Below are 22,384 nucleotides of genomic sequence, written 5' to 3'. Positions count from 1 at the left end.
ATATGTTGAAATATAATTTTAATTACCCATATATGGTATGATGCTTACCAGATGTATTTGTCATCTGTTGATTATTTGGGTAGCAAAGCAGCCTATGGACTTGTTTCAGCGTCTTCTTCACAATTGTGAATGGTGAATAACCAATGTTAACAGTCCCAGATTACAAGCTCTAATGTATTATATGCATTGGATCAAGGAGTCTAAATGTTAGAGCCAATTCAGTTCAATTAACAAATGTTCACTAAGTGCCTACCATGTGATGTTGAACCAAACAGATTAAAGAAAAAAAAAGGACAAAACCTAAAAGTACTTTTAAAGGGTGTGGTGTGTTTTGATAATTTTTTTCCCATTTATTTTAGGCCAAGGGAACAGGCAGGAGGTTTAACTGCATGCAGAACTGTGGTTTTCCTTACTGGGAAAGAGCCTCTTCCTGCCCATGTATGAGGACAGTTGGAAGAGTCTGGAAGATAGAGTGGGCAACTTCTCAGAGAGGAGAATTCTTATTTTTTATCTAATAAAACCAAAGAAATAATATAAACCCACTCACTAAGCCATCAGAGAAAGAAAAAACAATTAAACAGCTTTTTAATTATTCCTTTTTGCTCTCCTTTTGACAAGAAGTCAAGGGGTGAAGGAGTTCAGGTAGTCCAGGAACCGCAATAACCAGAGTCCCTGGAAAGCAGTCTGGAGCGAATAATTCATGGACTCAAGCATTCTCTGAGTCAAGGTGGCAAAGATTTATTGTTACGCTTTACAGCGGGCAACAAGTCTTAGGGAACATGCAACCTTAAAGGTATACAGTTAAAGTTTTTATAGGATAATCTTTAGTAGAATCTGTGCCAAATATGCTAAGTAGGTGTGTCAGGGCAGGATTAGAGAGGAGTTAAGGAGTGGTCAGTTCTTAAAGGAACATGAACTTTTAATATCCACTGCACAGGCGCAGGTGTATTGTCCAGAATTCACTGGGAAATAGCCCAGGGGAGGGGGGTGCTGCATGGAGCTGTGGTTTTAGGTTGAAGTCAGCTAGTGGTCAGGGCTGACGAAGCTGCCACCCATCAATATCGTGTTTGACAAGATGGATGTTGGGGAGTATACATATGTCTCAAGCTAATGAGGGATTCAGGATGTATATAATGAACTGGGAGTTACTTACAGATAAACTAGTGAAGGATTCGTAGGTGCAGCTTGTTATTGTACCAAGGGGAGATAAACATTTGTCTGGGGCTTGATCTTGAATGGTTGCTAGGTAGAATATTGGCAGGGGAAAAGGGGCAGAGATAATCCTCAGAGGATGGGGGGATTTGAGGCTAGGGAGAAGTGTGATTTTACAAACTGAGGTCCTAGCTCAGGCACCCAAGCACCCCATCACTTTGGTTCTCTTTATCTACCTCTTCTCCCCTTGCCCTTTCTTCCCCACCTTCTGTCTCTCCCCACCACATCTTTTATCTCTTACTTTTAAATTAAAAAATAGTTACAGTGTAGTTCCCCTTAGGCTGCTGTTTTCATTTTAGTATTATTTCATATATGATATTTTTCCATAGTTAAATGGTCATTTGTAAAGCTGCTAGCTACTGCATTTAGTTATGTTAATATATATCACTGTTAGTATAGTCATTTCCCCATTTGGATATTTATTATTTACCTCCTATAGTCAACAAACATTGAGGAAGGGGAAGAATAGTCCGTCAACAAGCATTTATTAAACGCTATAGTGGAGACTATGCTAGAAGATGGAGATAGAAAAAAGGGAAACATTTTCTGTTTTCAAGAATCTTATATTCTCTAGGGGGAGAAAATAAGTACATATATATGCACTCACACACAGAGTCATTTTTTTTGAGGGAGAGGCCTGGGAAGAGCCAGAATGATCAGGAAAGACTTCATGTAGAAGATGGTTGGGGATCCTTAACTAAGTCCAGCTTTGCTATGGCAGCCCCTGGAAGTTAGGGGCCACTAGACTGCCTGAGGCTCAGGCAAAGTCAGAGCTTCTGTGATGATCAAGGAGTGGTTGTAGGAAGTATAATATTATATTTGTGGAATAACAGGAAGGCCTGTTTTGGCTGGACCATCACATATATAGAAGAGAGTAATGTGTAATAAGGCTGGAAAGGTAGATTGGGTCCAGGATGTGAATGGATTTAAGTGTTAAAGAGAGGAGTTTTTAGTTGATTCTGTAAGTAATAATGAACCACTGGAGTTCATTGAATAAGGCGAGTAACTTAGTGAGAGCTATACTCTAAGAATGAGCCTTTGTCAGCTGTGTCGAAGCTGGATTGCAGTGGGAAAGACTTGAGACAGAAGACCAGTGAGGAGGCTCTTGTGTGATAGGGACATGAATCAGGATGGTTGCTGTGTGTCTGGAGAGTGGGGACAGATTCAAGAGATGCTGCTGAGGTAGAAGGGATATAATTGGATATATGGGGAGAGATTGAGGAATCAAAGGTAACTCTCAGATTGTGAATCTTGTTACTGGAAGACTGATGGTGCCCTTGGTAGAAAACAGGCCAGTTTTGAAAGCATGGGGTGGGGTAAGGGAGAGAATGAGAGAAGGATTAGAATTGGGTAGGAAGATCTGAGAATCATTTGCATAGAGATTATAATTGAAGCTGTGAGAGCTGATAAGGTCACTAAATGAGAGAGAAAGAAAAAGAAAGAGAAAAAAATAGTAAAATATGAATAACTGGCATTAATAAAGTACTTTGTAATTTTCAAAGTGTTTTACAAGTATTACCTCATTTTTATCTTCACAACAGCCCTGTGAGTTAGGTGCTATTATTATCTCCATTTTACAGATGAAGATACTGAGGCAGACTCACTGAGACAAAATCACTTGCCCAGGATCACAAAGCTAGTAACTATCTCAAGGTGGATTTGAACTCCCATCATCCTGATTCTATGTCCTTCCTGACTCCAGGGGTCTGACTTAGGAATATCTGTTCTATACATTAACTAAAAATATTGATGTCAGCTAAGCCTTAAGAAATGAGCATAGTAAACTAAAAGTAGAGAGACTACCTTTTCCAACACGTAGAACTGTTGAAACAGTATTGGGGCACCTTAATGACTATTGTTTCATAATGCACTTTTTTTTTTGCCTTTTTGGAGGTGGGGAAGGCAGTTGGGGTTATGTGACTTGCCCAGAGTCACATGGCTAGTAAGTGTTAAGTGTCTGAGGCCAGATTTGAACTCAGATCCTCCTGAATCCAGGGCAGGTGCTCTACTCACTGCGACACCTAGCCACCCCAACATAATGCACTTTTACTATTGTAACTGTTTCTTTGAAAGGTGGTATAATATTTATATACATAGCCACAGAAGAGGAAAAAGGAATATATCAAAGAAAAAGTGGGACTGCTAATTCTTAGTGGGCACAGTGTAGTAATTATGAATGTGGAATCCATAAATGTATATAGTAAAATACAGTCAAGAATATGCCATTCTCCAAACTTTTTTTCTACGTTCATTTGGCTACAGATCAATATTAAACTAATTCCTGTATTTTATTTCCTAAAGAGAAACCATTGGAGTATTTCAGCAGTCTCATAAACAAAGTCTATTTGATTCATGTAAAATGTCCCGTGGAGGGCCATTTACAGAAGATAAAGTGGAAGATGTAAAAGCCCTAGTCAAGATTATCCCGGTTTTCTTGGCTTTGATACCTTACTGGACAGTATATTTTCAAGTGAGTGGAAATAAGTAGAATAATTTGCTTCAGTTCCCTATGGCAGCCACCCTAATCCTTTCCCTTGTCTATAAAATATTATTTTGAGTACAATGTAGGTCAGTAGATAATTAACAAAGGAAGCAAAAAGCTTAAGTCAGCCTGTTGGAATGGCTTTGTATGGGACTCTTCCCCAGACTTAATCTGTAATGTCAGGGGACAGATATAATGTGGGCCAGGCGTTATTCTTGTTGGCTTTTATGCAAGAAGTGTTTAAGAACTTTCTAGCCAATTGTAAAAATCCTAAAATTCACCTCTTCTGCTCATATGCCAGTGTGGCACCCACAGATTTTCTAACTAGGACTGTCCCTTTCATCTGTGAATAGTAACTACTTAGTACTTTTAAAAAACATTTTTCTTCTTCCCATTTGGTTAATATGCTTGATTCACTGATTTCTCCTTCCTTTCATTCCCTGACCATTTTCTCTTTCGTGGATTAGTGTTCAATCTCTATACTTGCTTAGACTGACCCCTTCTGTGTAGGGTATCAATGTGGATATACATCTATCGAGGAGTTGTAGTTGTATCTTTCAAACCCATTCTTAATGTCACGTTTCTCTATTATATCTAGATGCAGACAACATATGTTTTGCAGAGTCTTCATTTGAGAATCCCAGAAATTTCAAGTATTACAACCACTCCACATACGGTAAATAAAACCATAGCTATTTCAGTTATGAAAATAGGTTTGTTATGTGGAAAAAAATTCCTCCTTACTTCAGTTCTTTTAACTCTATACCAACCCCCTAAAAGTAGTTGTGGACAAACAGTAGTATGGATAAGTAAAGATGTTCTACTTGTAATGGAACAGTTACACACAGGTAGTGTGGATTTTTGCTCTTTTTCTAGGAAGAAAGGATAAAGGGTGGATTCTGGTAGTGGGTGGTTGTGTGGTACTTGGCAGTGAATTTGTAATGGCATGCTGTGTTCCTTAAACATCCCCGCCCTATGCCAGAGCATTGGAGTAGGGTTAGCTAGCCCATACCTGGAGTTGTTTAGTTTGGTGGAATAGTGGTAAGTTGAATTTGTAGTATTAGTCATATCTGTTGATCACTTCTTTCATCTAGGTGCCTAGGCCAGAAGGAAAACTTGCTATTTCACAGAAATGCATAGATAGAGCAGTGTTACATAGAATGAGTGCAATTTCATATGACTGAGTCTAAATATGTAGGAAGAAAGGCATACTGATTTGCCTTATTTCGGAATTTTTGTTCCCCCATCTCTGCATTTCTTGTTTCTCAACTATACAATTGTGAAATAAATCATCAGTAAATGCATATGTCGTAATAAGGGAACTTAAAAAATGAAATGCACTGTATGCAAAGCTTTCTTCTTTACTTTAAAAAAAAAAGATACCTATGTAATTTAAACTGGTAATTTAGATACCTTTGTCATGGACAGGTCACCTACTGTCTCCATTTTAATTGTCCAGTTTCCAGCAGCCTGGCTAACTATGTTCGATGCATTGCTGATCCTGGTCCTTATACCTGTAAAGGATAAACTAGTAGATCCTATTTTGAAGAGAAATGGTTTGCTGCCATCATCTTTAAGGAGGATTGCAGTTGGCATGTTCTTTGTCATGTGCTCAGCCTTAGCTGCAGGTAAGAATGTATCAGTGGTGCACAGAAAGTGACTCAGGTTTCAGCCCCAAAGGAACTTCCTGCTACAAACATCCAGGCTGTGTCAGTAGTGATGGAAGGTGAGTGACATGACAGGTTTGTGTCCCACTTAGCATATTCCGTAAAACTCTTGTTGTAGAATATAGGAATTTAACTCTTTATACTTTAGGAAGGGGTAGGGTAGTGTATATAAGGAAAGAAAATGTTTGGTTTATTTTTTTGTTTGCTTAAATAATGTATAAAGAAGGAAGAAAAGAAAAGAAAACATTTATATGCTAGGCACTATGCTAAGTGTTTTACCATTATTATCTCATTTGATACTCACCACAACCCTGGAGGTAGGTGCTATTATTATACCCATTTTACAGATGAGGAAACAGGCAAATGGAGGTTAAGTAACTTGCTCAGGATCACAGGGCTAGTAAAAGTCTGATGTCAGATTTGAATTCAGATCTTCCTGACTCTAGGCCCAGCACTCTATTCATTGCATCACCTCGGTAGCTTTTACAAAGTCTCTTTATTCCTCTGGGAGATAGGCATGATTTTTTTGACAACAGTAATAACATTTATATAAATCTTTAAGGTTTGCAAAATGCTTTTGCATATTTACAAAAAGCTTCATTTGAGCTTTAACAATCCCATGAGGTAGGTAGTACAAGTATGATTAGTCCCATTTTACATATGAGGAAACTGAAGTTCAGAGAGGTTGAGGGGCTTTGCCTATCATCATAGAGATAGAGAAAAGTGGGATTTCCCCAGGGTCTTCCTGAGCAAAGGCTGTGGCTACCTCTGCATGCCTCTGTTATCATATACCTGTGTACGGTGTACAGGGTTGTGCAGTGAAAGGCTGTGTCACTGAGTCCCGAAAATGACAGAACTGTGTTTGGTGCTTAGGGGCTCCTACCTTGTCATCTCTGAAGTCATTTCATAGAGTTGTTGTTTGTCCTTGTTCTCAAAGAGGACCAAGGACATCAAGGTGATGTCTTGATTTGCAGGATTTAAATGAGGGAGGGCTGTGCAAAGTCACTAGCTTCACTCTCTCTTCTGGAGCCACCTGGGCCCGGTGGCAAGACATAGGCAGGGTGACTGGAGATGACCCCCATTGCACTTGGAAACCTTGGACTTTTTAAGCTAAGGTGTTTCCTAGGTCTCAGTTTGTCTGAGGTAACACCCATTCAGTAATTTAAGGGCTAAGTAAGAAAGGAGGCAAAAGATGGCCTAGTTTACCTACTCAAAAAAAAAAAAATTCAGTCTAGGAGGAGAAGACCCTCATCTGAAGTCAGGAAGATCTGAGTTCAGATCTAGCCTCAGACACTTAAGAGTTGTGACAGAGTACTAAAAAAAAAAATACATTCTCTTTGTTGGCAGCAAATGCAGTTATACTTGACCCTTATAAATAAGCTTACAATTTTTGTTAACATTCATGTACCTTGTGGTTATGAAGTGGTTATCACTATCTTGTCCATTATTTGTGTTTGGAATGTTATATTTGGGAGTGAACTTTCTCTAAAAGTGTGAGGACATGAAAAGTAAAAAGGTGGTCCATTGTAACTAGTCATTAATCATCCATTATTATGAAGGATTTATGCACAGAACTGTTGCTGATGTGGCGTTTGATACTTGTTTGGAATAAAAGATGAATAATATGCTCATGATAGCAATATATAGATGAACATTTTTACGTACATACTTGAAGGATTTATGGTATTGTTATATCAGGAACTCCACTCTCTCAAATCTCTTGACTTAGTAAATTCTAGGGAATTGTGTGATGCACAGAGAGATTAGGGTACCTGCCCAGGGTCACACAGTGAGTAAGTGTCAGGGATGGGACTGAACATGTGTCTAGGGCAATCTAAGCCCACTGCTTTATCCACTATATCAGGGGTTCTTAATTTCAGTATTTTTATTTATAATTTGTTGTATTTTATGCAACTAAAAACATTATTCTGAGAGGGAGTCCCTAGGTTTCACTAGCTTGTCCAGAAGGCAGAGGATGCCAGAAAGGTTAAGAACCCTTTGTACTATATCACAGGACTCACTTTACATGGATAGTGGATAAAATGTTGCAAACTTTTATTGTGCCTAACCATTATTCCTGGTCAGCAGTAAAATTAATGTCAACAGCAGCCAGTACATTTGTCCTACAAAAGGTTGTTACTTATAAAAATTCCTTTTTGCTTAAAATCAGTTAAGTTCATTTGTGATATGTGCATATGGTTATACTAAGATGTTTTCAAAGTTGTTTTTTTTATGAAAAGAAAATAAATGGGGAGGCTAGATGATGCAGTGAAATAGAGCACCAGCCCTAGAGTCAGGAGGACCTGAGTTCAAATCCAGCCTCAGACACTTAACACAAAAACTAGCCGTGTGACCTTGGGCAAGTCACTTAGCCCCAATTGCCCTCCAAAAAAAAAAACTGCCGGGTGACTAGGTGGCGCAGTGAGTAGAGCACCAGCTCTGGAGTCAGGAGGACCTGAGTTCAAATTTGGCCTCAGACACTTGACAGACTTGCTAGCCATGTGACTTTGGGCAAGTCACTTAACCCCAATTGCCTTCCAAAAGAAAAGAAAAGAAATTTGGTAAGTTGATGTTGTATCAGGGTTATAGACATGTTTTTTTTTTTTTTTGCTTTTTTGAGGGGGGAAGGCAGGGCAATTGGAGTTAAGTGACTTGCCCAAGGTCACATGGCTGGTAAGTGTTGAGTGTCTGAGGCAGATTTGAACTCGGGTCCTCCTGACTCCAGGATTGGTGCTCCACTCACTGAGCCACTTAGCCACCCCTAGACATGGTTTTTTAATTCCACAAAAGTTAAGTGTTCACAACAAGAAATCCAGGGAGAGGGGCAAGTTTAATAGTAAAAATATGCCCCAACATCTGATGGCTAGAGCTGAGGAAACATTTCACAGAATCACTGTGGCCCTAGTCCAGGCCATGTTAGACTTCTTCATACCTGAACCAGAATCCTTTCCCCATCTTACCTGACAGGTGGTCATTTAGCCTGGGGAAGGTTGAAATCCTCTTATGATGGGGAACCCTCTACCATTTGAGGTGCTCTCTACTTTTTGATAGCTCTAAGGGTTAGGAACTTTTTCCTTCCATCAGGTCTGCATTTGCCTTTTATAAGTTCTACCCTCTGGGGAGAAGCAGATACTCTAATCTCTCTCCTACACGACAGCCTTCCTAATGTTTGAAGGCTTTTGAAAGTATTTGGGTAAGTAGAATCTTTATTTTTATGGATACCCCAGGTCATAAGTATAGCTTTAAGATATAAGATATATATAAGTCTTATAAGATATAAGACTTAAAGCAAATATTACACACACAACATCTAACATACTGCTTGGAATTATGTGTATTTAAATCTCTCATTTTGAAGGGTCTAATTCGGCATCTGCTGCATCACTTAAACGCATATATCAGAAATTAATGAAAAGAATGGGAGGCAGGCTTACTTTCTTCTGAATTAGTATCGTAGTCACTTTTGGTGGATAACAAATACAGTCCAGGTTTGGTGGCATCAACTTCCACAGGTTTTCATCCCAAACATAGTGGGGCTGCAAAGGTGGAACATTGAAGGAGTTCTAGTGAAGCATTTGTATTGGCAAATAATGAATGTCTTTTGTTTTCTACTCTGAACTGAGCTCACTTTTGGTACCAGTTGTGTGCAAAGTTATATCTGAGACAGTCTTTTTTTCTTTTAATTTTTTGGTGATGAAAGAAGGTGGGTAGTAAAGAGCCTGTCTTAATGGAGTTAGACAAGCCATGATAAAAACATTTACCTCTATACAGACGTCAGTTAAAAGTAGCCTTTTTCTTGATGTACTACTTTCTTGTGCTTACTTAAAATGTAAGAGCATCATTTGCATATCCTTTTTACCATTTATTCTACTTTATTTTAGAGTATCAGTTTTCAATTAGAATTGGAATAAAAAGAGACTACCCCAATCACCTCTTTCTTTTATTATCCCTTCCTAAACAGTGGTTATTTACCATATACACATACTTGTATGTACATGTATACTATGAAGTTGTTTCATTTAGTAAAAGTTAGGTCTTTAGATGCACTAACAAAAGAAGTACCATTGACTTTATAAACTTAAAAAGAATAGCTTTTCTTTGAATTTCTGCTTCCCTGCCTTTCAGGGAATGATTTATGAAGATAGGGAGTAAGGAGACTCCTTCTGTTTTGGGTGTAAACTTTTTTCAATTAAAATGACAGTAAGAAAGTAGCATGAGAACAGTTGAATAAGCAAAAAATTTAATTACGGAAATGAACAATACTACATGTTAAGAAGTCTAAATAATACCACATAAGTACTTGTTACATAATCTAATGCTTGTATGAGATGATAAAAGACAGGGACTAGGTAAAGACTACCCGTCAATTTCTACTGCTTCTAAGTATCATATACAAACAAACAATTGAAAAACCTTTGCATTTTTAATTCTAGGAATTTTAGAGAGTAAAAGACTGGACATTGTGAAGGAGAAAACAATTAATCAGACTATTGGAAATGTTACCTACCATGCTGCTGATTTGCCAATATGGTGGCAGGTTCCACAGTATGTGTTGATTGGAATGAGTGAAATATTTGCAAGTATAGCAGGTAAGTCTTGTTACAGATTTAGCAGATGGTCTCAAGAGTATTGTTACAGATTGAGCAGTGGTCTTTGAATCACTGTAAATCCATTAAGGGCTGTTGATATGCACCTATTGAATCCTTAAAATGTATACTTTAAAATACTATTTGTAAATTGTCCTGTTATTTGGTAGATCTACATATATAATGTTTTATCCAAACAATTACTCTAATTTTTAAGTTTTGAAGCTTACTCTTATTTTTGAATACATAGTTTCTTGATTCACTTAGTATATCAGATGTAAAGATCTTCTTTACTTTTTTTGGAGGGCAATTGGGGTTAAGTGACTTGCCCAAAGTCACACAGATAGTAAGTGTGTCAAGTGTCTGAGGCTGGATTTGAACTCAGGTCCTCCTGACTTGAGGGCTGATGCTCTATTCACTGTGCCACCTAGCCACCCCTCTTCTTTACTTTTAAAGTAAATATGAGGTTATGTTGGGGGGGGGGATATTTTATCTAGGTAGAAAATATGCCTCTTTCAAATGGGTATCCTTTTGTGAGCATTTAAATTTTTGATAGATTGTACACTTTACATTAAACAACCATATATGCCTGTGACTGGATTCCCTTATAAATATATAATAAAACTTTTCTAAATTTAATCACCGCACTTTACCAAAACTGTATTAATGCCAATTTGTAACTGCTCTACAAGTAAGTCTTAGGAGTGGTATTTTTCCCTTTTAGAAGAGATGGAGAGATTATGTTTGAAAAAGCTACTGATTTCCATTACTGAAGATGATGGAATATTAATTAGTATAACAAATCAAGCAACTACCATTGAAGTTTTTTAAATGATTATGATGGTAATGACTTGATTTTTCTTTTCTGTAGATTATAGTCCTGATTTACCTATGGTGTAAGAAAGGTCAAGAAATTGGACTTCGAAACTTTTCTACCAGTTTGTAAGATTCAGCTCTCTAAAAACAAATCCTGGCACTAGTAAGAAGGTAGTGAGAGTACTCTTAGATAACATCTATATTGATGGCTTCATTGCAGAATACTTTGTTCTTCACCCTCCCAGAGACAGAATACCAGAGAAAGGCAATAGGACCTTCCTCAATCAGATTTAATAGCATTCACTATATTCATTTTTCTAAATAATCTCATATATGTTTTTGATATTTTACTTTTGAAAGTATTAGAAGATACTGTGATTAATTCTAACCTAGTTCTTATGTAGATTTTTGTTTCTGATCTAATGGATGTACTGAGTGACAAAAAAAGTAATAAGTAGTTCTGCAGTCTATAATACTCCCTCCCTATCTGTGTGGAATGATTGGTGACCTATTTATCTCCAAGAAAGGAAGTAAGTAGTATAGGGATTATAAGAAGCTGCATCAAAAAAGAAACTTTATCCTTTTTTCTTATACACGTTCAGAAATAATGTACTAGTGAAAAGTGTTATAAACATCCATTTCCTGAGACATATATGATGACTGTTATCACATGATCATCAGCTTATCATCATGAGCTTGTATCATCAAAAAGGAAGGAGATTCTATGAAAGGGTCACTTTTTGCATCTTAACCCAGTGGGTCTAGAAAAGCTGAGCATTTGGCATTTGATTGGAAATGGTGATGACCAAGGATTTGTCACTGATTTACATTGAGGCATAGATTATTGTTAATGTTTATTAAATTTGCAGTTGATACAAAGCAGAGTCCTAGTGACAGAGGGATCTTGCCAACTGAGGGACCAGGACTGAATCTGCGAAGATGAAATCTAAGAGGCATAAATTTAAAGTCTTCCACTTGAGTCAACAACAAATTAAAAAAATAACTTTGCAAGTACAAGATAGGAGAGATGTGGGTAGGCAACCATTTGTCTGCAAAAGGCCTGGAGGTTTTAGTGTATGCTAAGATTAGTATGAGTCAGTTGGATGATATGGTTGTCAAGAAAGACTGGAGTCTTGGGCTGTCTGGGAAGAAACACAACGATAAAGAGGGGTAGCCCCCTTTATTCTGCCCTGTTCATACCATGTCTGCAACATTGTGTTCATTTCTGAGTGCCACAGGTTAGAAAAACCACCAATAAACTCGATAGCATCCAGAGGAAGGCATCCAGAATGACAGGTGGCCTATTCACTCCCAACACAGAAAACAGTTTAGGAACTAAATAAAGCTGAGTCAAGAAAGAATATGGCTCAGCTTCATTCCATGTTAGGATCGCTTGAAGTAACTGGACAATGTTTATTCTAGAAGAGAGAAGCCTTAGGGAAGGCTTATGACATTTTTTTCTATTAAGTATTTGAAGGTCTGTCATTTGGAAGAAGGATTAGACTAGTTCTGCTTTGCTCTAAAGGATAAAATGAACAGCAACGAATAAACATTGTAAGGAGGTGACTTTAGGCTCTGTCCACAGAAGTAGGTGGCAGCATTGAGAGGTAATGCATTCCTCTTTGTTAAGAGGTCTGACTATTAGACCACTTGCCAGGCATGTTGTAAGAGCAGTTCTTTTTCTGATTTGGGTCATACTTGATGACCTTTAAGATTCATTCCTTCCCTTTCTGAAATTTTGTGACTTGTCTTGAAAAGTAATTAATGGTCCGTTTAGAGCCCTTAAGTATAATGCAATAGGTTTGATAGTGATAATGGGTTTTTATAGATGTCAGTTCTGTTAGGTTAACATTTAATTGCCTATATTCCATGCTTTCTCTGTTTTTTTTTTTTTAATAGGGCTGGAATTTGCATATTCAGCTGCTCCAAAATCTATGCAGAGTGCCATAATGGGATTATTCTTTTTCTTCTCTGGAGTTGGGTCATTTTTTGGCTCAGGATTGTTGGCATTGGTATCGGTGAAAGGCATTGGATGGATGAGTAATCACACAGACTTTGGTAAGGATGCTTTGTTGGGTCGAGTCTCTGGGTAATCTGTTGCCAGTCCTTAATGAACAGGCAATATTTCTTATAATGTGACTTGCCTTGCAGAAATTATCATGGAACCTTGATTTCTTCATACACAGATGCTCATTTCCCCAGGAGGTTGGTGGTGGTAGATACAGACTAAAAGCATATAAATATAGATTTAATTAAATCCTAGAATTTAGTACTATGTGTTTTCCTGACTTAAAACTATTTTCCTGTAATAGTAAGAAAGTTGGTTGGTCATACTATATTCTTAATACTTAATACTGCAAAGTAGGTATATTTTATTAATTACCTGCAAGCCAAGAATGGCTAGGCCATTTTATCTGTCAGAAATGGCAACCTTGGCAGCTTAAAAATGGAATGGAATCTTGATAACTGGTACCTTAATCTCATAATACATTTGAATTTTGGTGATTCTGAAACTGTAGAATTAAGGCCAAGCTTCCATGGTGGCCTGCCATCAAAACACCTCCTAAACTTGCATTTTTATAGTGACCTCTGACCCTTATTAGACAGAATCACAGAACTTTAGAGTTAGAGAGGATACGCAATCGCTCTCTAGTGCATCTTGTACCTGAATAAGAACCTTTGGTACATTTTGTCCCCAAAATGGCCACATAGCCTTTGCTTGAAATTTTCAAATGGGTGAGAACCTATTCCTTCCAGTCCATTCTACTTTGAGATAACTCTAATTGTTAGGAATTTTTTGCTTACATCAAGCCTAAATTTGCTTCTTTGTGATTTTCATTCATTGTTCCAATGTTTGCCTTTTGGAGCCAACCAGAACAAGTCTAACCCTTCTTCCGTGGGTTTTAAATGCTTTTAACAGCCCTTTAAATGCTTAAAGACAAATATGTCCTCTCCTTAAGTCTCTCTCCAGTCCTTTCAGCCAGTCCTCATTTGGCATGGCTACCATCTTCATTGTCCTCCTGAAGACATTTTCAAATGTAGCACTGAACACAATACTCCAGATGTGGTCTGCCCAGAACAGAGGATAGCAGGACTATTATGGCCACATTCCAAATTGCACTGTTTCCAATGCTCAGTACGGGTACCTGGTACCTGGAGGCGCTTAATAAATATTTAGTGATTGATTGATTCCCTTCATGCAGTCTAAGATCATGTTGTTTTTCTTGGTGATTCTTTTCTATTGTTTCTTACCGCTGTCTTGCCTCACTTAAAGGACCAGATCCATTTCAGACAAACCTGCTCTCTAATCATGACTGTCCCTTATGGAGTTGATTAGTTGAATACCAAGTATAGAATTTCATATTTATTGCTAAATTTAATCTGACTTCAGTTATCACCCAAGTTGTGAAAAAGCTCCCATTTATAATTTCTCCAAGGTCTTTAGTCAGCTCCATATGTTAGTGTCTTTTATTTTGATGCCCACATTTTATCATTTACCTCTGTGTATAACCAACTTCCTAGTACCTGCAGTTGGTACTTCTTCCATAAACTTTTCTTAATATTGTCTGTTGGATTTAAGGGAGTCTTAATGATACTAGACACTGCCTGGTTGTGTGTCTTCTAAATTCTTGTTTTAAAAACATTTTATAAGTGGTGAATTATATAAAGATAATAGATATATAGTATACCCTCATGTGTATGTGTCTGTGGTGGTAGCTAGGAGGGTTCTCATGTCACTGTTGGTTTATGTTTACTTAATAACCAGCTAATTCAGGGTTGGGAGATGTATGGAGATAGCTTAAACACAACATGTCCAAAACTAAACTCATCTTTTTCCTCAACAACCCCTTTATTCTTACAAACTTGCCCATTTCCTTTGAAGGCACTGTAATCCTTCCAGTGTCTTAGGTTCATAACCTTGCCATTCTACTCACTTCCTCATTCTCCCTCACCTCACATATCCAGTTAGTTGCCAGATCTTGCTCTTTCTACCTTTACAACATCTCTCAGATCAGACCCTTCTTTCCATCTTAGTTGAGATCATTGCCTCTTGCCTAGATTATTGGGCCAGTTCCCAAATTGGCCTTCTTGCCTCAAGTCTCTCCCTACTCCAGTCTATCCTACACACTCTTACTTGGTTAACTCTAGTGGCGTCTTCTTGTTTCTAGAATAAGCACTTGTGTTTAGCTTTTAAAGCCCTATACGTCCTGGCCCCAACTCATCCAGCCTTGTTGGGCATCACTTGCCCTCCCATGATTTGCAGTCCAGCCAAATAGACCATCTCTCTGTTTTTCATTACCATAATACTCCTCCTTTCTCTCTCTCTCTTTATGTTCCCTGCCTCACATGCTTGACATGTTCTCCTTCCTTACCTCATAGAATTCTTTTTTTTCTTTAGGATGAAATTCAGGCACCATCTTTGTGTGAAGTCTTTCATGATCTCAGTTACTAGTGCTCTCCCTAACTTGTATTTAACCACTCTGTATCTATTTATACTTATTCGCTTTATGTTGTATATTTCTTTATATGTACTTGTTTTCTTCCCCATTTGAATGTAAGCTCCTTCTGATGAGTAGAAATTCTGAGTACATGCTTTGTTCTTGTTTCCTCAGTGTCTGACGTATAATAGGCACTTACTAAATACCTGTTCATTGAATGATTTATTAAGACTCAAAAACTAGAAGCAACCAAATATTTTCTCTGTACCTTTTCTTAAAAACAAATTGTTAGCCAAGAAATAAAAATACCCAGATATTGAATATAATGCATTGAACTCTACTTTTGGTTTATATAAAGAAGTAAGCACTGGAGGTTATCTTATGCTAGGCTCTCCTGGACTCAAGTTAAGCCAAAGATATTTTCTGACATAAATAGTACATCATTTATCTGCTTTTAGTGTCTTTGGTCATAGATGTCTTTTTTGTGTGTGTGCTTTTTGGAGGGAGGATGGAAGGGCAGTTGGGGTTGTGACTTGCCCAAGGTCATATGACTAGTAAGTGTTAAGTATCTGAGGCTGGATTTAAACTCAAGTCCTCCTGACTTCAGGACTGGTGCTCTGTTCGCTGCACCACCTAGCCGCTCTCATAGATGTCTTTATCCTCTCATAAAATAACCAATGAACATTTTTATTAAATGCCTACTATGTGCCAGGCATTATGCTAAGGATTGGGGATACAAATAAAAAAAAGAAAGACAATCTCTGCCATCCAGGAGTTTATAATCTAATAGGGGAAGGCACAAAAAGAAGATGAAAAGCAAGGGAGCGAAAGTGGGGAAAAGGGCAGGGTCATGATAGAGAAGCCAGCCTCAGGGGAAATGGAGAGTGGTCTTTGTTGAGCCCCTTCCTTAATGGAGGTTTGGAGTTCTTGGTTCTGCTCTCTCGTCCCAGGGACAGAAGGTAGGGAGGAGTGGATGATGAGGCTTTCCTAGTGATGACTTTCCTTGGCCATGGTGGAGAAGTCAGAGATGTCCCAAAGTTCAGTAGCCAGGTGGCAACTAAGATCTTTGTATTGGGCACCCTCCTTAGATCGATGTTTAAATGGAGGCACTATCTTAGAGGAATGCTCCAAACCACCCAGTACTTTACCACTGTAGTATGCTTCTATTTGTCTAGTTAACAAAACAGATGTACTAGGAAAAATTCTGGGAGTGAATTGATTTAGATGGCAGAACTCTCAGGTCCTTTTCCCTACCTGATTCCTCAGCAGAATCATGTAATATGAGCCTAGATTTACCACTATGGGAGCTTTAGAGATCATTTTCCAATTGGTGAAACAAGGGTTTTAACATGGGTCTTCTGACTCCTGTTTCAGCAGCCTTTCCACTGTGTCACACTGTCTTCCAGTAGTAGTAAGCAGGCAGAACAATAGGGCTAGGCCTTTGTTTAAGTAGACACACTCTCATAAGATGAGACACGACAGATTAGTGCATCTTCATGGTATAGATTTTTCATTTGTGGCTTTCGTTTACTGAGGATAGGTACGTTTTTTCTCCTATCATTTGTATTGAAGTGTTTTGGGAAAAAAGAAGTCAACTTATGAAAGAAGCATTTTCTTCCTTCTCCCTTCGTTTGAAACCCTATGGAACATTTTCTTCCCCGTTCTTTCTCCCCTCTTCCCCACTCCAACATGTGTATCTATCAACAAGTTTAGAAAGAACATAAATTCACACCAAAGTCACACAGCTCAGTATGTAAGGGAGATCTAAATGTCAAGACATTTTGTTAAATTTTGGGGCACAGTTTCATTGTATATGATTTAGAAAAATAGGTGTGCCTATAAATGTAATGCATTGTCCTCCATTGCTCCTTGAAGTCCGTAAAGCTGATGTACTCGTCTCTGGGAAATTCTGTTACAAATTCTTCCCATTGTATTTGTTTTTTGCTTTGGCTCATTGACTCTTGTTTTTGTATTTGCCCATTTCCTAGTTGACAGCTTCAGTTTTGTTTCCCTTTGTTCTACTTCAAAAAATGCTGCTATAAATACCTTGGAGTATATGAGACTTTTTTTTTAATCTTTGACTTCCATGGAGTATATGCCAATAGGGATTTGGTTGTTTTTGTTTCAGATCATTTAGAAATGGTTAAGAGCATTTCTTAGCGTAATTTCAAATTACCTTCCAGAATTGGGAGCCATTTCATAGCTTTCCCAACAGTATATTAGTATGCTTGTCTTTCTTCACCTTCTCCAATACTATTTCCATCTTTTGCTATCTTTGCTAACTTGCTGGGTGTCAGTTGATTTGCACTTTTTTCTTAATGTTTGGGGAATCTATCCACTGGAGAATAACCCTAGGTTTTAAATGCTTTTGTTAGTTGACCATGTATTTTGAATATTCGGCAAACCTATATCAGAGATTTTTGATGCAAAGATTTTTTTTCTGAATAAACAGCTTATTATTCTAGTTGCATTGGTTTTGTTTATACAAAACCTTTTCAATTTCATGTAATCAAAATTATGTATTTTATTCTTTTTGGACACTTGTAGGCTTTGGTTAAGAATTCTCCTCCTAGTCATAGCTATGGAAGCTACCTGCCACAGTCTCTTTTGTTATGAATTTATTTACTGAAATTATTGTGCCAAATTTCTAGTTGAATCTTTACGGTTCTCTATAAATTTAATCTATAAAAAGCAATAATTTTGTGTCTTTTCTGATTATTCCCTCAATCTCTTTGTCTTATTGTTATAGCTAGCTTAGCTAGCTTTTCTAGAAACATGTCAAAAATTAGATGTAACAGTGGACATCTTTGTTTTATGCCAGATTTAAAGATCTCTAGTGTTTCTCTATTACAGATAGTGTTAGCTCTTGGTTTATTAGAGAGATTCTCTTTATCATATTAAGGAATACTCCCATTTACTCCTGTGCTTTTGAATATTTTCAATAGAAATTGATGGTATGTCTTATCAAAAGTTTTTTTTTATCTCTTGATACAATGTTATCTGTTAGGTTTACAATTTTCCTAATATTGAATCAATTATGTATCCCTGGTATAAATCCAACCTAGGCATAGTGTATAATAATCATTATGGATATGTTGTTGTATAGTCTTTTTGTGATGTTTTATTCACTATGTTTGCTTTCATATTCATTTGTGATATCAGCCCATTTTTATCATTCCTGTTTTTCAGATACCTTACATTGTTTCCAATTTTTCTCCCCAATCTTTTGACTTTTTCTAGTATGTCCTGTGGTCTCCATGGAGTTCTGTTTGCTCTGTTCTCCTGGGATTCTATCACTTTTGGTGAAGTTTTCTACCTTCTCTTCTTACTATTTATTTTTCTTCTAATTTTTGTCCCTAGTCTATTGTACTAATTTGCTTTTCTTTTTTTTAACCAGTACCAAATAATATTGATGATTCAATACTTCTTTGTACCAGAAAGGCTATTCCCCCTCTATTCTTTTGTTTTTCTTTAAGATTATTATTTCTTTTGTGGTTTCAGACTTTTTTACTCTCCAGATGAACTATACTGTTATTTATCTACATCTGTAAAGCATCCCGTTGGTTATTTGTTATAACACTAAATCTGAAATAATTTAGGTTTAATTTATTATATATTGACATGACCCAGCCATGAGGACCAAAAATCTCTCCAGTTATTTGAGTTGCTCCTTATTTGTTTGAAGAATATTTTGCAACTGTATCTTTATTACTCTTCAGTATACCTCTGTTAGACCCAGCTATTTTATACATTTTTTAGCTGTTTTGAAGAGATTTTGCTGTTCCTGTTGCTATATAAAAAAATTATTTTTGTGGATTTATTTTTTATCTCTATACTTCCAGAAGCTATTGTCTTGATTCCTTTGCTGATTTTTTATGGTTTACTAAGGATGCCATCATATTAGCAGCAAGTGGGAGTGGTTTTGTCTCTCTCTCTTTTTCTTGCTTTTTTTTTTTTGGAGGGCGGAAGGCAGGACAATTGGGGTTAAGTGACTTGCCGAGGGTCACCCGGCTAAGTAAGTGTTAAGTATCTCAGGTCGAATTTGAACTCAGGTCCTCCTGACTCCAGATAGTGAATATCTATGCTCTATTTACTGCGCCACCTAACCACTGCAACCCTCCCCCCCCTTTAGCTAAGTCCATGCCTTTAATTTTTTTCTTTTGTCTAACTGCTGTCATTAACATTTGAAAAAAATTTGGAACAATTAAAATTGTTAGTATTATATTTGCCTAAATTTTATTAATTTAAGATTTTGTTTAAGCTCTACTTCATTAAGTATTCAGTGACAAAAAACATTTAACTTTTAATTTTAAAATACCTATTTAAAAATAGCTAAGGTTTATGTTCATTATTTAAAAACTTACTGGTTACTTGTTTCAGTTTATTGACAAATCATAACTATGCTTCAGTTCTTAAAGGATGTTTGATTTTATTGGTGTGGATATGCCCTCCATCAATATAAATTACAGCCACTCTGATTCATAGACTGTCTTTCAGAATTGTTAAGGCTGAAGGATCATCATCCTGGAGCCAACCTGATAGGAATATATCTTAGTTTATTGTAGCCACCATTCTTAAAGCATTTCCTAGGACTGAGCTTTTGTTTTAGGGGCATACCCTTTACAATTCTAGGGTCACTTCCACAACACTGTGAAGCACTGGGGCAGGATTTTAATGGGAGGGCCATTCATAAATTCATAAATGTCCATATGAAGGCTTATCATCCTTCATAAACTTTATTTTTACCTATTTGTTGATAGTGCATTTTATTAATAAAATCAATCTGATCACCAAAACTAATCTTTGGTTAATTGGGTGCTGTAATTAAATGTTTTTAAAGTATTTAACTTATGAGTTTGTTTACTTTACGTAGTGAACTGTAAGTAAACTTTATCAAACACCTATTAGTTCTGTTCATGTTAACTGCTTTTTTATTTGTGACATTTCTGAGCTAACTGACATGCCTCTTTTATGAACTAGTCAGTTCACCAGCATTTATTAAGAGCTTACTCTAGGGGGTGGCTAGGTGGTGCAGTGAATAGAGCACTGGCCCTGGAGTCAGGAAGGCCTAAGTTCAAATGCGGCCTCAGAAACTTAACACTTACTAGTCATGTGACTTAAGTCACTTAACCCCAATTGCCCCTCCAAAAAGAAAAAAAAATGTTTACTCTAGGTCAGTGCTGAATGAGTGAGGGTACAAAGCACTCAGTACTGGGGGTTCAGAGAGGCAACAATGGCCCTTGCCTTCAGGGATCTCAGGTGTCTCCTACTCTGGGAACAGGACCTGTTACCTCTTGTGTGAAGCCCTGCGGCACTCAGCCAACCCACTTTGCCCTCTCTCTAGGTAACATTAATGGCTGCTACCTGGACTACTACTTTTTCCTGCTGGCTGCTATCCAAGGAGTGACCCTCCTGCTTTTCCTGATTGTCTCTGTGAAATATGACCGGCAGCGATCTCGGGCCAATGGAATGCTCATCAATGGCAAGTCCTGATGTTTCCTGACCTGTGTGTACACAGTGAAACTATTCTGACCTTGTGGATTTTTAGTATACTGCCAAACTATGGATTGGACAAGAGACGCCATTAAATGCACAACAATTTATTCTACCTGTGTCTGTTTGTAGTTTCTTTTCTGGTGTGCTGGGAAATGCTTTCATTCTTATCCTTACATTTGGAGCCCCTTGCAGGTTTCTTCAGTAAATTTATACATCATTCAGCAAGTTTAAAGTGTAAATACTTTGAAAAGTCTTACTTTGTCTGACCCATCCCCACCCCCATTTGGAACTAGCATTAGTCTACTGAAAATATTATTTTAGTTTAAGAATTATTTAAATTCCACAGTTCCTTGTGTAGTACCTTTTTATCTGAATCTGAATCTTTCCCTTATCAGGAAGTATAAAATTATTGATAACTTCAGGTTATATTCTCAGTTTAATTGTCCTAGCAGGGATACTTTTTAGATAGATTGTGGTTGTCCAAATAGTCCTAGCATGCACATTATCTAGTCATAGAGTAATTTTACATGACCCTTGTATTGTTAATTTCAACATATGAAAAAAAAATTTATTCTTTGGGGAGTAAATTCCAAATCTTATATGGTTCTTTCAAATTATTGGAATTAATAAGGCCTCTTTGGCTTGCTAAAATGTTATATTTTTGACTTTGAGGCCCTAAATTTTATCGTTTTCTGTCCTAGTAATTCATGACTTTCAACCACTTAGTGAGAATTTCAGTTTAGGTAAATAAATCAGTCCTCTGAATCTTACACAGGTTTGAAAGTGTTGCCCTATATTACTTCTGTCATTATAGAAAATGAAGTTTCAGAAATTAAAACAATTCAAATTCAGTACAATTGTTTCGTATATTATTACAAGAGTGACATCTAGAAACGTGTTCTACAGATGGCCAGTGTCAGTTCAATGTACATTTATATAGGAAGGAGTCAGGAGTAAATTCATTCTTAAAAGGAAATAGCTGTTTTACAACATACCAGACTTGCCTTCCCCAGCATAGGGCAGCAGAACCAATAGAATTGTGTGTGGGATAGGGGTGTGGATATCCATAGTTGGGAATGTATTAACGCATATCTTGACTTTGTACACATGAAAGTAACCAAATACTCCCCACTCCCACCCAGCCCTAGTTTACCAGTAAAATCTTAATCAGATGTGAGATATGATAATTTTCCAACTTTGCAAACCTTAAAATTAAGTATATAGGGATTTTGTTCCCTCTCCTGGTTCTTCCCCCTCCCCTCCCTTCCATCCCCAGTAACCTATGCCTAAGTCCATATGTGGAACACTAATTTTTTTCTGATAACTCATTTCCTCCCCACTCCCACTATCCACATTGTCCTCCCATCTTCTGGTTAGTCTTTCCTTCATTTTAATCTGTCCCTCAGCCAGCAGAAAAATTTATTTTACAAATCCCTAGCTCTGCTGATGTCATACCTCCCCCAAACTTTTTTATTGTCTTCCAGAGAAAGGTCAGATCCAACTTTTAAAACACACAATGCATATTTGCTAAGCTTTGTGTTTTTCCTCATTCTGTTTCCTTTTTCTGGCAGTTGAAATATTTGATTGAAGAGGAAGAGAGAGTAACCAAGTGAGGAATTTGGGGTTAGTGGTGGTGATATTAATTGGTTTCTTTAAATTATAAGAAGATAGTAAATCATGGTAATT

General features: G+C 37.2%; 1 protein-coding gene across 1 annotated transcript in view; it reads left to right on the top strand.

Annotated features, from left to right (window-relative positions):
• LOC138162573 (solute carrier family 15 member 4-like) overlaps positions 1-20,810 on the top strand; it is a 39,991-nt gene extending 19,181 nt beyond the window's left edge. Inside the window, exons 3-8 of the mRNA XM_069090259.1 lie at positions 3,514-3,682; positions 4,293-4,370; positions 5,154-5,322; positions 9,795-9,950; positions 12,663-12,821; positions 20,547-20,810. Coding sequence (XP_068946360.1) covers positions 3,514-3,682; positions 4,293-4,370; positions 5,154-5,322; positions 9,795-9,950; positions 12,663-12,821; positions 20,547-20,695 — 880 coding nt within the window. The 3' untranslated portion in view covers positions 20,696-20,810. The remainder of the gene's footprint in view (positions 1-3,513; positions 3,683-4,292; positions 4,371-5,153; positions 5,323-9,794; positions 9,951-12,662; positions 12,822-20,546) is intronic.
• The last annotated feature ends 1,574 nt before the right edge of the window (positions 20,811-22,384 follow it).

This window comes from Petaurus breviceps, unplaced genomic scaffold (genome assembly GCF_028583685.1).
Source record: "Petaurus breviceps papuanus isolate PSGF00001 unplaced genomic scaffold, PetGlider_PUasm1.0 100, whole genome shotgun sequence".
Classification (NCBI taxonomy): domain Eukaryota; kingdom Metazoa; phylum Chordata; class Mammalia; order Diprotodontia; family Petauridae; genus Petaurus; species Petaurus breviceps.
The sequence above is the reverse complement of the archived record's forward strand: the minus strand, read 5'-3'. Positions and strand labels throughout refer to the sequence as shown.